The following is an 18,268-nucleotide window of genomic DNA, read 5'->3' on the forward strand; positions in this document are numbered from 1 at the left end:
ATTAAACAATTTCATGAAAAAATTTCATAAGATTAAACAATGAAATCGACAGATAAAAGTGGTTTGTACGGTTTACACAAATGAGAGCGGTTTTCATATGATCACTCCTATATATATATATATATATATATATACACACACATATATATATAACATTAGTTTTAAGGTAATAGGTCAACAAACCCAACCAACACCAAGCAAATGTACAATCAACCTCCAAGTAGTTGGCCCATCTCCCATGCATACCCATCTTTTCTTTCATAATTCATAATATGATATTTATATGTAACATTTGTTTCGGTTTTAAACAGGGTAACCCTCTGTTATTATTTATAAATATAACCACATTTTCAAATCTAGACCATGATTTTTTAGGTTTATGTATACATTAACGACTCCTAAAATACAGATCAAACTGAATACTGTTTAAGCATAATCATTAATTTTAAACCAGATTCTCTGAATTTCGTTCTTGAAATTAGGTCTAAAAGTATGAAATTAAATAATGAGCTTAAAAAGATTAGGTTAAGTATGGATTATTATAATAATGGTATTGAGTGTGGATTGTGGATTGTAATCAAAAGCATTAACAATCTTTAATCAAATCTTCAAAATCACTACTTCAAATTGTTTATGATTAAACTCACACTAACACCTTGAGTCATGCTCAAGTTAATGTGGATACTGATTTAAACTCGGGATTCTGACTCGACTTCAACAAATTGGATCGATAACCAAAAAATTAGAAAAAAATCTGATCAGTTTAATCAGTTTGGTCATGGACGATGAATGTAATACAAATATGAGTTTATTTTAAAATGAAAAATATCAGTACGAGTTTGAAAACTAAAATAATATTGATCGCGGTCCTATTTAATGCTTCAGGTTTATTTATCTGAACTATGTTTTGTCAAAATCATGATCCAAACAAATTTTTTTATCACTCGATGGTTAGATGTTTTGAATTGGTAAATGTTACAGGATAAATTTATTAAAAACTAGAAAGGTATTCGTGTATGTGAAGTGAGATACATTTTGATTTTAATGTTTTTTTTTTGTCTCAATCGATGTTATAATACGGTTTGAGAAAACAATAATGTTTTTATTTATGAATAAAATATTTATATGAAGATATCATAATAATTTAAAAAAAATATATTGATATTATTATCAAATTAACTATTTAAAAATTCTTTTTTTTTTGGTGTAGTTTATTTAAATCATTTTTTATTATAAATTAAATTTAGGTTTAATAACGAAGTTTTTAATTTTTGGTTTAATAATATAATTTTTTATAAAGATAATAGTTAGATATTTTGTTGGAACTTAATACATAATTATTATTTTTTTAAGAGTTTCATGATTGTTTGACATATAAAACAACATATGTGACCATTTCACATTTGAAACAACATTGTAACATCACATATGTTGTTTTATATGTCAAACAACACATGAAAAATGCGTTATAGTTGTATGATTATTGAGTTTGCAAATGATTATATATATATATATATATATATATACTATATTAATAAGGGTTCCCTTGTAAGATCGAATGTTTAAATATAAATTTTGTACTTGTTAATGAATAGTTGCACTCATTTTTAGTTGTAGGCTTATTTGAAAATTTGACATCATGTCGTATTACGCGGGTACACAACTAGTATATATATATATATATATACACACACACACACACTATATTATAAAACATTTGACAAAAGTTCTTAAAAACCACTTTTTATGCGTAAAATACTATTTATTAATGCATATTACTTAAAACTCACGATTGCAAGTAGATTGTACGTAAGTACAACTTATTAAAGCTTTATATTTGAATTTGTGTAACTAACTGTAGATAAACATAATCAAATACAAGATAAACATCTCATTTTAAATATAAAAAATCTAAAATATATATTTAGGATAACCGTTAAGTTTTAACAGAATACTTAATTATTATATTTATAAAATGTTGTATTATTAAACCAAAAATAAATTATTTCGTTATGAAACTTAAATTAAATTACAATAAAWAAATAAATTAAAGAAATTACATAAAAAATGAGAACTTTTAAATAGTTGATTTGATATTAATATTGATATTTTTTTTCAAATTTTTATGATATTTTCAAATTTATATTTTATTCAAAAATAAAATCATTATTGATTTCTTAGAAACACATAAAATTGTATTATAACATTGACAGAGACAAATAATAAAATAGAACATTAAAATCGAGATGTGTATCGCTGCATTACGCGAGTACTTTATATATATATATATATATATATACACACACACACATACTAGAAGGATACTCGCACAATGCAGCGGGATATATCTTCATCTTAATGTTTTTTTTTTGTCTTCGTTGATATAATATGATTTATGTGATTTTGAGAAAGATAATGTTTTTTTTAACGATTTAGTGAAGTAATTTATTTTTTGCTTAACAATAAAATTTTATAAAGATAATGATTCTGTTAGAACTCAATGATTATTCTAATTATATTTTAGATTTTTTATATAAAAAATGAGATGTTTATCATGTATTTGATTATTTTTATCTATAGTTAGTTATATGAATTCAAAAATGGAGCTTTAATAAGTTGTACATACGTATAATTTACTTGTAATCTTAAATTTTAAGTAATATATATTAATACACAGTACTTCATGTATAAAAAATGATTTTTAAGAATTTTTGTCAAATTCTTTATAATATAGTATAGATATGCACATGGGATGGAAGTTTTAGTTGTGTATTTATGTGTTAATTTATTCGTATTTGTAGAGGGAATATATCATTTAAAAAAAGGACAAGGACGACAATCACTTCTTTCCCTTTTTGCCCTTTAACTTTTCTTTTTTGACAAAAGTACCCCTTTTCTCTCCACCAATCCATTCTACTCAATATTTCCCTTTCGCCTTTGCTTCTCCTCAACGTTCGGTAGCCAAATCATCATTCCTTTTTACATTTTCACCCCTTACTCTTTCACAAATCTTACATTTACATCCTCATTCTTTCTTAAATCACTTACCAACCTTCATATTTAATATTTTCTTTCAGTTTTAGTAAACAATGTCATTTCACTCTTGAATTATCATGAAGGATATTTTAGATATTTCATTATAATAAAAATATTAAATAATCTATACAAATAAATTAAAAGATGTAAATGAACCAAAATTAGTGGAACAAATAAGTCCATTAAATAAATTTGATCAATAATCTTTTTTAAATGTAAGTATTTTGTTGTATTTTTTTTTTCATTTTACAGATATAAGTATTTTTTTAGTTCATAAAACATTTAAAGACTTAATCGTTCAAAATACGAAGATCCATTATCTTTTTCCAGATTTTTTTCATTATTTTACCGTATTAACTATTTTTATAGGTCATAAAGATGTATCTAGCATGTTTTAGAAAGTCCAAAGAGTTGTTTAACATGTTTTGAAATGTCCAAGAACTTAGGGGGTGTTTGGTATTGCTTATTTAAAACAACTTATGTTTTTTTGTAAAAGTACTTATTAATTTATGTGGTATTAAATCGGAGTTTTCTAAAAAGTGTTTGGATTAGCTTATAGCAGTACCAAAAAACAATAAGTTGATAAGTTGTTTTTTAGTATTTGGCAAATTTTGCTTATATATGTAAAATAACCAAAAAAGACAATCTTCCATATAATAATATTTTTGATTATTAACTTATTTGATTTTTTAACAGGTAAAAATTTATTTTTCATCATTTATAATAATATTTTTGACAAAAAATTATATCAATAAGATTAATAGTTAACAAACATTAATAAAACAGGGTTAAAATGATAAACTGGTAATAAACAATTTTTCATAAGTCAGGAAGAATTAACTTATCAAAAACTGTTTATTAGCGGTTTGACACCGATATAAACAGTTTTATTTTTCCTCATCCAAACACTAGCAATTAGCTTATCACCGGTGTTTAGACTGAAATAAGTCAAAAAGCACCTAAAATAAGCAATCTCAAACATCCCTTTATTTGTTCCAAAAAATTGTTCAAGAACTTAATCATTTCAAACGCTGAAGTCTGTTGGGTTTTTTTTAGACTTTTCTCAAAAGTTTAAGGTAAAAAAATCAAATAAATTGTAAATTGAGGGGGCAGTTTTGTAAATTACAAATGACAGTTCCACATGGTTTGAGAATTTGAAAAGAAGTAAAAAAAATGAAGAAAATAGTTGGAATGGTACAAATCAGATGCTTCCTCCTCAGTGCTACTTACAGTTGTGCCAAACATATACACAGAGAGAGAGAGAGAGAGAGAGAGAGAGAGAGAATGTGTACCATCAACAATGGTGGTTAGTGTCTCATCGTCTTACACACCTTCAAATTCAATCAAGTTTTCGTATTTTAGAGGGAAAAACGACTGATAATTGAGTTGCAACAGAGGAGGAGAGAGAGAGAGAGAGAGGGAGTGAGTGCACAGATGCTTTGCAAATGGGGAAATCCGAACCCCAATTGCCAATTCACCACCAACAGGAGCAGAATCATCATGGGTCTTATTTGTTTGTTCGATGTTCGATGGGTTTCTCGAGAATTGATCGATTGTTTAGTTTCAAATGCGTTTTTGTTTTGCTTCTCAGCGTTGCCGTTCTCCTCACAGCTGTTTTTTCCATCTTTCATTTGCACCACAGACAATATGGGTTTGATGTAAAAGCTTCAATCAAGCACAGTGGTATGTATGTATGTGTGAATATTTTTGCTTAATTTGAAATATTAGGATTTGGATTCTTATTTTATAAATCTTCGTTATCGTGATTAGGGTTTATTTTCTGGCTGATTGATCATATGCTATACCTTGATTCCGATTACAGTGATTTGCAATGATCTAGGAATTGACTTGTTGTTTGATTTAGGATGTTGATTTTCTGACAGTAGTTTTAAAACCAATGTTATTCTGCTCAAATGAGCAAATGGGTCCATTTGAATTATGAGCAGGCAGGGTGTTTATATATGATTGCTGGATTTAAATATTCAAACAATTATTTGGACTTATTATTATTCTGTTGAGGATTAAGCTTCTGCAATTATCTGGAGATTGGATCTAAAAAGATTGTCTTTTTATGTATTTCATAAAACATTGATCTCTTTTGTGCAAACTTTGATGGAAAACATGTATTTAAACAACACCCATTTGATAGTTGTGATGATAAGTTCATAAAAAAGAGTAGATTTTCTATGAAGTGTATAAAAAGAACCAAACAGATGATGTAACTATTGCTTATTAAAGTGCAGAAACCCAGAAATGAAATAAATCAAATAAAAGGGTTATAAGTAAATTCGGTCCTGCTTTATGTTGATGCTTATGGACATACAAGTTTTAAGCTGTATCTAATATCTATGCCGATGTTATTTCAGCCACAATACAGGCATATTTCAGACTACAAAAGCCTGTTGCATATCTTCTTCCTCAAATCACAAGACTAGAATATGACATTTATGCAGAAATCGGTGTTCCTTACACAAAGGTTTGCTGATATAAGCTATTCCCGTTATCTGTGTTTCCCATCCTGATATGCATTAGGAAGATGATCCTAAACGTTCCCAATGATTTACAGGTTGCTATCTTATCTATGCACAAAGCAAGTGCATCTGACTGGACCCACGTGGTGTTTGGCGTTCTTTCTGATCCCATGAATTCTTCAATAAATGCCGTATCTATAAGCGTGATAAGATCATCTTTAGTTGAGCTGTTCAACCAACGTTCCAACTTGACATTAACGACATCCATTTTCGGACAGCCATCATCGTTTGAGATTTTCAAGTTTCCTGGTGGGATCACAGTTATCCCTAAGCAATCTGCATCCTTTTGGATGCTACCACAAGCCCTCTTCAATTTTACCCTCCCTAATTCTCTGCGTGAAATTGAAGAGAACTTTGTTGAGCTGAAGGAACAGCTAAAATCGGGGTTGCACCTAAAGCCTTATGAGGTACAATTTTTGCCCGGCTTTCAATTTGTTTGTAGTTACAAGTTGGTGTGTTTGTTGGCACCTTCTTGATTTCTATCCGTAATCAGTTCTAGATATGTTTGATGATGCACATGACATATAGCCATATAGGTTTGGACCAACTTTTGCTGTCCCAAAACTATGTTAATAACTGTTTTCTTACACCTCTCTCTTCCTCAGAGTGTATATATGCAAGTAACAAACAAAGCCGGCTCAACCAGAGACCCCCCGGTTACTGTCCAGGCATCAATCGTGTCGAACCTAGGGAACCTTGTGCCTCTAAGATTGAAGCAATTGGCCCAAACAATAACAGGATCACCCTCTGCAAGAAACCTTGGCCTGGATCACTCTGTTTTTGGTAAAGTGAAGGAAATCAGTTTATCTTCTTATCTGTATCATACCCTCGATGCACCTTCGCCTTCCCCAGCTCCGTCTCCATTGCTTAACTATTATGCAGAACCCTCTATTTCCCCCTCTCCATCTCCAGTCTTTTCTTCACCAAGCCCCCAAAATGGGCATGATCAATCTTCACCTCCTCTTGCAAATGCCCCAGTGGATCATTCTTGTGGTGGGTCCCATATCTTCCCCAGCCCACCACCAATGAATGTTCCTGTCCCACATTCTCTTCCTTCTGCACCTCGGCATTCTATTAGTCCACCACCGGTGCATCCAAGGTCAGAAATGCCCCCAGATTTTCCTTCGTTACCAGCTGTATCCTATGGCTCACATCCTGGCCAAGATCAAGGGGATCAGAAAGGCTCAGTGGCTCCACCAGTTTCGGTCTCACCATCATTGTCTTGTAAGTTACTTCTTTTGATCTTTCTCACACTCGTTACTGTAAGTGATTTATCCAATAAACGAATCTATTGGATATCTCCAAGTGAAATGCCCTATCGGGTATTCCCAACATTGTGGAAGGTCACCACATAGCTCCCTTGACGTTAGCAAAGAAAGAGCATTGCCCATGATCTAGGGGCAGTATAGTAAATTTCACTTCCAGATATCCGAATAAGTTCACTTAATTTCAGTCCATATGATTTTCTTGAACAATTTCTTCTTTTGGTTCTCTTAGCATGTAAGTTAATATGTTCAGTGAAGATCTTTTAGAAAAAAAATATATGTAGCTTAAATGTGTCGAAGAGTATCATGGCAAATCAAACTCACGTTTACGAGCAAGGTTTTATTTGTCTTTCTGCTTTCTTTTAGGAATCTAATTCAACTTTCATTAATACTTTGGTTATGTGGTAAAGATACATGCATACACACTCTTATATATACAAATATAGATAGATACATAGACATACGAGGGAAGGTTCAAATGAGAACCTTAAATTTTTTGCAAAGCTGGGAACCAACTATTTTATGAATTATTCATAATGAATAACCCTTATATTCATGAATATCATTCATCATTAATGTCATGTATTTTCACTGTTAATGATGAACACCTATCACAATTAATCATTATGAATAATTCATAATAGTTGGTTTCCAGCTTCTGAAAATATTTACTGTTCGTATTTAAACCAACCCCTAGAAACATATGCAAGTACAGATACAGATTTGAGTTGTGATTTGTGCATAATTTGATGGATTCTGATGTTCTTTTCCTCTGTGTTTTTGCAGCTTCAGCAACTGGTTCTTTGAATCACATAACCTGGCCTCTGTTCTTCTTCTCTACACTTATGACACTCCAAACTTTATGCAGATCCGCCGACTTACAGTTTTGCTAAAAGTATAGTAGAAACCGTTCGCTAATGGATCTTTTGGAGCTTCATAACTCAGCCATACACACTGATACACACACACATTGTACACGAACCAGAAAAACGTTGCAGGTCGAAGCCAAATGGTGGCAGGCCGCTTTCTATTCCACGTTATGGAAGACAAATGGGGATGTTTCCCGAAGGGAATCGTTCTTTAAGATGGCAGGTAATAGAGAAGTTTAATGTTTCAAAGAAAAGGTTGTAACTTAAGTTGGTTGTTGTTTTTGAGCTAAAGAAATGAAGATCACAACTCTGTTGTGAAGGAAATGAGATGCATCTTAATCATATCAAACTCAATGTGATTTATGGCTTATTACTTCGAATTGCTTTTCGTTATCGTTTCAATTTTCTCACACCATTCGTTGTCGTCTTATTGCAAGCAAGGGTCGTTGGTTCGAGTCGAGTGCAAATTTGACAATTTAATAAAAAAAGAAACTTGAAATACATAGGCGTACGAGTCGGTCATTTTTGATAAGTCAGGAGTCTTGATGTCCTCCCTTTATGATCAATGCTCGAATAGGCATTATGGGGGTCTTGGTATTGCGGAGGTGGAATTCTTATGAGTCGGACTCCGGGACCGTGATTATTGGGGTTTTAATGCCTTAACGCTTATGCATGACGGTTAAGTGTCGTGTTGTTACGTAGGTAGTTTGTGATTTCTATCTTGAATGCTAGTGAGTAGACACTAAAGGTCGAATGAGAACCTTGATGTATTATAAAACATTTAAATCAGTAATCATGGCCACATATTATATTAATTATCTATGACAACTGTTGTTCTTCTTATTTATTATAGGTTCCACTTGTAACTGAATATTTATGACCAAAATTTGTCTCATCAATATTAAGGGTGTACAGAAAATCAACCGATCCAATTGGAACCTACTGATCCAATGAGAACTGACCGACCATAATTGGATATCCAATTGTAATTGGATATCCAATTGTAATTGGATCGGATTGGATTGAAAATTTCAACATCCAATTTGGATCGGTCGGTTCTCGGATGGCAATCCAGAATCGACCAAAACTGAACCGAACCGATTATGCATTTGTCTGATTTGTGGGACCGGACCGGTTATGGACTGATTAAGGACCGGCTCGGCTTGGTCTGAAAGTTCAAAAAAAAAAAAGAGAGCAGGTTTATAGCCGTTATATAGCCACTTGGGAGCCGTTTTTCTTTTTTGTAGTTTTTTGCCTCAAAACACTATAAATATGTGTTTTGGTTGAGAGATTAACATACATAGTTCTCAATTTGTAAGACAATGTAATTTTAATTATAATAAAACGTATTTTTAAAGGGTATTTGAGTGACCCGTAAGACAAATTTAATAATGTATTAAAAATATATATCCTTAAAAAAAATATTTTTAATATCGGGACCCGTTGGGACCAGGACCCCATAACCAATTATAGAATGGCTTGACCGGTCTTCACCTTTTCGACCAGGACCGGTTATGCACAACCTTGGGACCGATCGGAACCGGGCCGAGACCGGTTTTCAGCCACCACTAGTAACACCTTAATAAGTAGGGTATATAATTTATTTTCCATACACATATATTTATTGTTTTTATTTATTTATTTATTCATGCTCTCAAAAATAAACAACAATAACAATGGAATGAATTGAAATTATTGTAAAGAAATTACACATATAATTTTTACAAATTATCGTTTGTTTAATGAAGACGTGAGTCTTGTATTTGGAGCAGTTTAATTAATATATATTATTCCTAAAAGGCGACACCAGATTATACAGGAAGTCATAAACCGAACCAAGTGTGTCACCAATTCTATCTGCAAAGATCATATACGAGCATTAGATCATAAAACCCTAGGTAAGCTGTGATTAAACGATATAAAAAGGAATTCAAGGTCTATACATACAGACCTATGAGAGAAGTTGGATTACTGTTGTCAAGAAAATTAGGACGATGACGTATCGAGTTTGAGAATGCTCTGAAAGGCCATGACGTGATTAATTGTACTAGGCTCCGATTCATGTCGATTGAGTTTCGAAAATCGTGTCTTGGAAAGTCGTCTTCGTGATGCATTTGGTCGTTGTTTAATAGGCCTTCTATCTCATACCGACATACTGGGCATGTATTATGATTGCTTAACCACGGAACGATACAATCAGAATGATAGAAATGTTTACACGGCAACTCCCGTGCTTCTCCTCCAACCTCAAACTCGTCTTTACAAACAGGGCAATGTGAGTCGTTAAGTAAATGAGATGGAGTTAGACTCACTAACGGTAACGCTTCAATTACTGAAAACGGTGTATGTGGTAGCGTTGGGTCCTCTTCTTCGTTGGAAACATCGTTCGTGTCCTCAAAAGCTACATTTTGATGATCAAGAGATCCAGTACCTAAACGTGCAGACTGAGAACCCGTGACTTGAAAAATAAAATTGGGATTCGGACGTTGTTCAATTTCAGTATCAAGATCTCGCAGTCCAAAAAGTTGTGGCTGTAGCTCTGGTGGCTCAAACAACAGAGCCAAGTTCTCTATTAATTGTGCAGCTAAAGATGGTTCGACATCTGCAACGTTGGATACCAACCTAGACCGTTGTACGTCAAGCTCATTAGGAAAAATACCTAAACATCGCGGACAAACCGTTTCAGGTACGTTGTTTGAGTTGGTTCTGAATGTGGTTTGGCATCGGCGACACCAATAGTAATGATGAGTTCTCGTTCTTTGGTTCCCATTGACGATGACGCGACGACGAGGCCTCAACGACATTTTAGAAGGACAAGATATGAAACAGAAAGAAATGTCGATAAGGATGTGAAACAGTAGAGAAATGGAATGGAGATGTGTATATAGGGTGTGTTTTAATAAGAATAGAGAAAAGATAAAGGGAAGAGATTGGTAAGATGCAAAAATGTAAGGGATTCTTAACTTGTGATGGTTTTGTTTTGCTTAATATGGATGTCATGTCACCTTCTCAATAAAGTTAAGCATGTGTGAGCATGTCATGTCACACCCTTTAGTTTATTTTATGAATATACTCATTCGTATATATATATACATATATATATATACATATATAGACTTGGGGTCATGTGAGACCAGCCTGTTTTCGTGAGACCCGTGAGACCAGCATTTTACACTTGAAACTTCACAGCAAAAATGCTGTGAAGGTGACTTTTTAAAACCTTCACAGTGTTTTTGCTGTGAAGGTTYGAMTTTTTAAAACCTTCACAGTGTTTTTGCTGTGAAGGTTACGTGTAAAAACGTGGTCTCACGGGTCTCACGAAAACAGGCTGGTCTCACGTGAACCCAACCCTACATATATATATATACATATATATATATATGCAAAGGATCATGTGAGAAGGAGTTAAAGTGAGAATTATAAGAAGGGATCTAAATCCTTGATCACCTTTAATCTCAAACTCACTCATGAATTGTGTTTGATATAGTGATTGATTTGGTGCATCTCATCCTAATGTGCATCTAAGGATGAAGATCCCTTTTATGCTTCTCACCTTAACTTTTATTCTCATCGGAACCCAACCCTATATGTATATTTATATATTCTAATTTCTAATCGTAACTAAATCTTCAATTTTTGTGTTGATTTGCTTCAAATATGTATGTATGTATGTGTATATCAATATGGGTATCAAATTAAAGAAAATAAAATACTCGTTTTCATATAATTTGTTTGATTAAAAAATTAATTGTATTTAAGATTCTTTTTAATAATTGAGATAAATCCGTGAGCTTCCAAAACCTTTCAAGCTTCGATTGTTATTGTTTACAAATAGCATAAAATATGAATATTATGAAATTGAAAGATTTATATGCATTATTGATTCATTTATAAACATTAGCAGACTCTCTTTGCAATTAATATTGTGACACTTGCATTTTTTAAGAGGTAAAACCTAAATGTTTATAATATAATATAAATAATTAATGTTGTAATCTTTAATATGGAGAAACTGTTGGAATCAAATGTTTTATAATTAATGTTATAAACTCATTTGTACAAAATCAGCTTTTGACCGATAAAATGAAAGAAGTATACAGAATCAGGATATTAAATTAAGGGGTTGTTTGGTTGTTTTTCTATCAAGTCACATATGGATCAAGATGGCTGTACATATTAAGCTAAATTTTGTTGTTTCAGTCTGAAGGACAAAATTGACTATTTTACCTCACTGAAAGCTCCAGCGCATAACAACTATGCAAGCTTCTGATAATTTCTGCAGCAAATTACTTTCCTCTGCCTCTTTTCCCGTACCTAGGCTGGGTTTAAAGAAATAAGGAATATTAATCTTACTACCAGGGTATGGATAAGTTTGATGACATACACAGCAACCTACCATGAAATGCATAATTGTGCTCTGGAGAAATCATAAAACATGTGAAACTGGAGAATCCGTTTAACGTTCTTGAACTTGTCAATGATGTTGGGAGTATCTCTGTAGGCGTCAAAATGACTACATAACCAGTTGACAGCCTAAAGCACATAAAATCATATGTATTAAACACGATAACAGACTTTCTTATGGGGAAGTATTAAGCAACAAGAGGAGGCTAACAATTTGAGTGCAACTGAACATAAGGATGTAATGGGAAAGATTTCTTCATTCTTCTGCCCAGCTTTATCCATCAAAACTGTGTTTTCTTTCATATAAGACTTTTGTTTCTCTTCAGGGTGCAGTTGGAAAATTATATCAAAATCCTTTACTTAAAGATTCTTGATGACAGACAGTGCATGCAATTCCTAAAGTGTGGAGCATGCCTGTGTCTGGTTGAAAGCTGTTAATTTGGATAACTCTAAAGAACTCGAACCTTATAACATTTTGATATTGAGATAAGATCCAGAGCTTTGCAGATGCCATTCAACATCCCTAGTAACAGTGCTGCTCATCACAGAATGAAATATAGAATTTTAAAAATTATTAATCTTTCCTCGGTCTTTTAGAATAATTGAACCCCACTATCTTCAAATTATGCATCTGTGTCCTTGCAACACTGTTAGCAAGTCAATGTTGAAATCAACATTTTCCATGGAAGTGAATCTTGATTATTGTTTGGTATTAAAGATTAACATGTAGAATAATGCATATCCGTATACCAAGCCATCTAGGCTAGTATGGTTTGTTAAAGATTACCTTGAAGTAGCCATGACCCATGAGAATCCTTCAAAGATCCCATTGAAAACTAATTTATTCGTCTGCATTTTGAAGCCCAAATGCCTTTTCATGAGAAAAATAGCCCTCTGTCTTCATTTGAAAACTGAAAGTCTTAAGCAGTGTCTGAACTTCCTTCATCTCACCTAGCGCGAAGTCCCCTGCTGTGAACATATGGACCTTCTTGTTCAATTCAATCCAACTCTGACCTGGAGTTTTCGTTAAACCCAGTGCCCTAGCCGATCCTCTGACCTTTGCAGAGTCCTCCCATCTACCACTTTGAGAGTATATATTTGACACTAACATGTAATTCCCAGTAGCTGAACTAACGCCAAGTATCTTTGAAACAGACCCATCAACCCAATCTTTGTTCCTGTGCATTCTACTCGAGTTCAAAAGAGCTCCCCATACACATACATTGGGTTCTATCGGCATCTTCTTCACAACATCACTTGCTTCTTGAAGAAATCCAGCTCGTCCAAGAAGGTCAACCATACAAGCGTAGTGTTCCATTTCTGGTTCAATTCCGTACTCAGTTTTCATCTCATTAAATAACTTACGACCAGCATCAACAAGCCCTGTATGACTGCATGCAGAAAGTAATGAAACAAAAGTAACCCCATCAGGCTTATATCCATCACTGATCATTTGTTTAAAGGTTTGCAAGGCACTCTCACCATGTCCATGCATCCCATACCCATTGATCATGGTATTCCATGAGCATAACTCTTTGCCCTTTATGTTCTTAAATGCTATATGCCCGCCCTTCAGGCTACCACATTTAGCATACATATTTACCAACCCATTACCAACTAATAGACCACTGTCCATTAAGCCTCTAATAACATGAGCATGGATCTCCTTTCCATAAACAAGTGCAGACAAATCTGCACAAACTGATAAGAGATTAGATATAGTTACGACATTGGCCCTCACTTTAGCAAGCTGCATTTTCCTGAAGAGTTCCAAAGATTCCTTGGATCTCCCATTTGAAGCAAATCCACTTATAATAGCAGTCCAGCTTATAACATTAGGCATGAGATATCCTTCTGACTTCTCCAACCGTAAGAACGTAACGAAAGCCTCATCACATAAACCAGCTTGAGCATATGACGATATTAAGGCATTCCAACTCACTAAACTCTTTGTCTTAATCTCTGAAAACAGATCTTTAGCAGCTTCTAAAACTCCATGCCTACCATACATGCACAGAAGAGAGTTTTTAGAAAACGAATAGTTTTCAAAACCAACCCTTACAACATATCCATGAAGCTCCCTTCCCTTATCAAATACATCAGAATTGTTACAAACAGATATAACCACGGCAAGCGATTCAGCAGCAGGCCAGATACCTTCACTTCTCATGACATTGTATAATCTCAATGTTTCCCAATGGCGATCACATCTAGCATGACTTGACAGCAAAGAAGTCCAAGTCACATTGTTAGGCTCCCATCCATCAAGTTTCATCCTCTTAAACATCTCAAGAGCACCCTCACAATCATAATTAAAAGCGAAACCAGAAACCATAGTATTCCAAGAAATGTGGCTTCTAACAACCATTCTATCAAACAGTTGGCGTGCACCAGCCATTTGCCCAAGTTTGCCATACCCAGCCAACAATTCATTTGCAACATGAATGTTATCTTGAAATCCCGTTAGTAGAACATGACCATGAACTAAATCAAAAGAATTCCGAAGACCCATCGTAGCGCAAGCCCTCACTACTAAAGGGAAACTAAACTCATCAGCTAAAAAGCCGGTGTTCCTCATTCGGGTATAAACCCCAAGCGTTTCTCGACATTCGCCATTCGTGATATTAGCTCTTAACATCGAATTCCAAATGATCGTGATGGAAAGGCATTCAATTGGGACAGATTCAAAAACTTTTCGAGCATCAGTAAGAAGCTCAAATCTCCCATAAATAGATACGAGCCTAGACGACAAGAACACAGTTGACAAACCACCCAAAAGCACGATTTGGGAATGTATTTGTTTGCATTGTCTGAAGCTGGTGCATCCTCGTAGAACATGATCCAAGTAATCAAAAACTTCATCGAAGTTTCTTGGTTCAACCTGAGTGTGGTGGCTGCGGCCATTAGAAATCCAACGCCAAGAATCTAAAGCACAGGATATACGAAGAAGACGCCTCGGATTCGAGAGAAACATGAATCATTATGATTGTTGATTCTTCACCAGTTCAAGATTATGGAATTGAAATTTTTCAACATTCCTTTGAACCAAATTGCAAGTTTATGATAACTTCTTTGAATCACTGCTTTATTTGGGATTGTTTATAAAAAAAAAAGATTTTTATGTGTTTTTTAAAAAATAAAAGCAAAATAATATTAAAATTTTAAAATGTATGCATATATTATTTTCTTTTATTAGAATTATAGAATATAAATATAATAATTAATTTATTAACCTTCCGCTTAAAAGAATGAACCAAACGAAGGAAATGAATCTGGTCAAAGAAATTCAACATTCCAATTCCTTCAGATTCCTTCAGAATCTGCAAACCAAACGCCACCTTAGTTCTCAAGAGAATTGTGGAGAATTATGAAAGTCTCCCTTGAAGAATGCTTATTATAGTGCTCAATAAGACGTGGTTCAGTGTGTAGCCAGCACATATGTGGCATAACCCTCATATAAAATGACTAACCGAGACATATAGCTCTAATGAATATTAACCGAGCCTAAATTGATCAAATAGTGACATTTCTACTGCCAAATACATTAATTCCATGAATCATTAAGAGCCTACGAAAGAAGATAGGGTGTGACAGTCTTTTAGTTCATGTCTATTTCTAGCAAACAAATTGGTACATTTGTTTGTAGGTACTTATTTTTGGATTTCCATTGTGAAAACATTAGGAAGGCAGATCCATTCCACATACATCATATAAAAAATTAGGATGTTTTTGCTGATGTTTGATATGATTGAAAATTGACTAAGGGGTTGTTTATTTACCTCTTAATAGTTCCATTAAGAGGCAACTTCTGAATCGTTAAGAGGTGAATCTTGTTTAGCAAAAAAAAAAAGCTTGCCTCTTAATGGTTCTAAAACCCTCTGAATGATTTTGTATCTTGGATCTCCCTTAACCATTAAGAGCCCTGATTTCATTATACACAATTACCAAACAATTATATTTCATTTTGCACTATATCATGAGAGCCTCTTAATCATTCTGACAACTTAATCATTCTGCACCAAATCATTCAACAATAGCCAAACAGCCCCTAAGAAAGTGATTTGGAAAAAAAAGTTACAGCAATTAGAGGATATTTCTTGATCATGTTTTTGCACCAATTTTTTTTGTCTTCTAGAAGCAACACACCGTTGTCAAGTACATTGTGTCTTTGCACCTTAGTAGTCCCAGACATTAAGACATAGCCGATACATGGGCTTATTGATGGTTTCCATTTGTTTGCTTGTTTGGTTTCAGAATCTTGATTGTGTATGTATTGATTTTCTTGACTGGTTGTTTTATAATGAAGTTCAGCAGGTGCAGCCTTTATCATTTTGTGACATCTCATATAGGCAACATAGTTTAACTTCTACGTTATAACTTTGGATAGTTATTTTTGGTATTTTTGAAAATATATAATATTAGGTCCGACTCCTACGCTTGGAAAGTTTGTGTTCCACCCCTGCATTCAATTGCTCTAGAACTCTCGCTCTCGATCTCTTGATTATTTGCTCTTGGTGTAAAAATCGAACACATTTATGAAGTCGTTTAAATATGTTGGATTTTAAATATATTGGATTTGAAACAGTCATACAATTCTTTCCATCGATAGACTGTAATTAAAACCATAACTCTTATTTATTCCAATTGTATTAATATGTAAAGATCAAGTGTAACTTATAGCATCGTTAAATCTTCTCTGATAAAACCAGTGAAACTTCAAAATCGTTAAAATTCACGGCTCCTGCCACATTGCACGGATACACAACTAGTTGTATATTTATACATAAGGTAATAACAAAAATTGATTAAAGAAATCTTTAAACCTTACAAAAAGCTTCATAAACTTTTACCTTTTATTAATCTATTACAGATTACTGAATAAGAGGTAACATATTATAAGTGTTTGTTTTTTGGGATAAAAGCTTATAAGCTCTTCTCGTCATCTAATCTGATAAGAGACTAAGGGGCCGTTTACTAAAATGCTTATTCAACAAGCACTTACTGAGTTAACATTCTCCTTTAATTGACCCTGTAATTTCTGGTAAGCACTAAATGAGTAAAAGACTGTTTGACAGTTGTTGAATGGTTTGATTTAAGTGGTCAAAATGATTAAAAATCTCTTATAACATAATGCAAAATAAAATATAGTTGTTTGGTAATCGTTCATAATGAAATTAGGGCGTTGAATGGTTCAAGGAGTCCTAAAATACAAAATCATTCAGAGAGGTTTAGAACCAACTAGAATAGTGCTCATGCAATGCAGCGAGACACATCTCGTTTTTAATGTTCTATTATATTATTTATCTATGTCGATGTTATAATATGATTTTATGTGTTTTTAAGAAAACAATAATGATTTTATTTTTGAATAAATATAAATTTGAAGATATCATAAAAATTTGAAAAAAAATATATCAATGTTAATATCAAAGCAACTATTTAAAAGTTCTCATTTTTTATGTAATTTCTTTAATTTATCTTTTTATTATAATTAAATTTAAGTTTAATAATGAAATAATTTATTTTTAGTTTAATAATATAACAATTTATAAAGATAATAATTAAGTATTCTGTTAGAACTTAATGATTATCCTAATTATATTTTAGATTTTTTATATTTAAAATGAGATATTTATCATGTATTTGATTATGTTTATCTGCAGTTAGTTACACGAATTCAGGTATGAAGCTTTAATAAGTTGTACTTATGCACAATCTACTTGTAATCTTGAGTTTTAAGTAATATGCATTAATAAACGGTACTTTACAAATAAAAAATGATTTTAAGAATTTTTGTTAAATGCTTTATAATATAGTATAGATAAGAGGTAATTTTTTTACCAAACAAGATTCACCTCTTAAGCAACTTTTAATAAAACTATTAAGACGTAAAAAAAAATTCCTAAAATTCATTACTCTCACTTAGTTAGGGGCCGTTTGCCAGTTGCTGAATGGTTTAGTGCAGGATGATTAAGTGGTCATGATGATTAAGAGACTCTGTATGATTTAGTGTCAGATAGAAAAAGGTTGTTTGGAAATTGTTCTGAATGAACAGTCTGAATGACATAAAATTACCATTTTACCCCCAGTCTTGTGTTTAATGAAAATTAACGTTTGACAACAGTTCTGAAGGAAATTTATAAATGAAAAATAGAAAATAATT

General features: G+C 32.9%; 3 protein-coding genes across 3 annotated transcripts; 1 reads left to right on the forward strand and 2 right to left on the reverse strand.

Moving 5' to 3' along the window:
- The first annotated feature begins 4,362 nt into the window (after window positions 1-4,362).
- LOC112507866 lies at window positions 4,363-8,043 on the forward strand. Its single transcript, XM_025112601.1, has 5 exons — window positions 4,363-4,719; window positions 5,403-5,512; window positions 5,603-5,974; window positions 6,173-6,791; window positions 7,619-8,043. Exons 1-5 carry the CDS (start codon window positions 4,482-4,484, stop codon window positions 7,723-7,725), a joined length of 1,446 nt encoding a protein of 481 aa, XP_024968369.1. The 5' UTR covers window positions 4,363-4,481; the 3' UTR covers window positions 7,726-8,043.
- Window positions 8,044-9,413: 1,370 nt separating this feature from the next.
- LOC112507912 (E3 ubiquitin-protein ligase RZF1-like) lies at window positions 9,414-10,590 on the reverse strand. Its single transcript, XM_025112666.1, has 2 exons — window positions 9,653-10,590; window positions 9,414-9,558 (listed from the first exon to the last, which is right to left on the reverse strand). Exons 1-2 carry the CDS (start codon window positions 10,503-10,505, stop codon window positions 9,479-9,481), a joined length of 933 nt encoding a protein of 310 aa, XP_024968434.1. The 5' UTR covers window positions 10,506-10,590; the 3' UTR covers window positions 9,414-9,478.
- Window positions 10,591-11,909: 1,319 nt separating this feature from the next.
- LOC112506222 (putative pentatricopeptide repeat-containing protein At1g17630) lies at window positions 11,910-15,079 on the reverse strand. The gene is made up of 3 exons (XM_025110239.1): window positions 12,893-15,079; window positions 12,098-12,234; window positions 11,910-12,020 (listed from the first exon to the last, which is right to left on the reverse strand). Exon 1 carries the CDS (start codon window positions 15,077-15,079, stop codon window positions 12,947-12,949), a length of 2,133 nt encoding a protein of 710 aa, XP_024966007.1. The 3' UTR covers window positions 11,910-12,020; window positions 12,098-12,234; window positions 12,893-12,946.
- Between the last annotated feature and the right edge of the window lie 3,189 nt (window positions 15,080-18,268).

The sequence above is a fragment of the Cynara cardunculus genome, assembly GCF_001531365.2.
Source record: "Cynara cardunculus var. scolymus isolate 2C chromosome LG 2, CcrdV1, whole genome shotgun sequence".
In the NCBI taxonomy this organism is placed as follows: domain Eukaryota; kingdom Viridiplantae; phylum Streptophyta; class Magnoliopsida; order Asterales; family Asteraceae; genus Cynara; species Cynara cardunculus.

Bases quoted from the DNA above. Each gene is read 5' to 3' on its own strand.
- LOC112507866 (XM_025112601.1), top strand. From the start codon at position 4,482: ATGGGGAAATCCGAACCCCAATTGCCAATTCACCACCAACAGGAGCAG. The intron at 5,975-6,172 runs GTACAATTTTTG...TCTCTTCCTCAG, and splicing joins TGCACCTAAAGCCTTATGAG to AGTGTATATATGCAAGTAAC. The intron at 6,792-7,618 runs GTAAGTTACTTC...GTGTTTTTGCAG, and splicing joins GGTCTCACCATCATTGTCTT to CTTCAGCAACTGGTTCTTTG.
- LOC112507912 (XM_025112666.1), bottom strand. From the start codon at position 10,505: ATGTCGTTGAGGCCTCGTCGTCGCGTCATCGTCAATGGGAACCAAAGA. The intron at 9,559-9,652 runs GTCTGTATGTAT...TGATCTTTGCAG, and splicing joins TAATCCAACTTCTCTCATAG to ATAGAATTGGTGACACACTT.
- LOC112506222 (XM_025110239.1), bottom strand. From the start codon at position 15,079: ATGTTTCTCTCGAATCCGAGGCGTCTTCTTCGTATATCCTGTGCTTTA.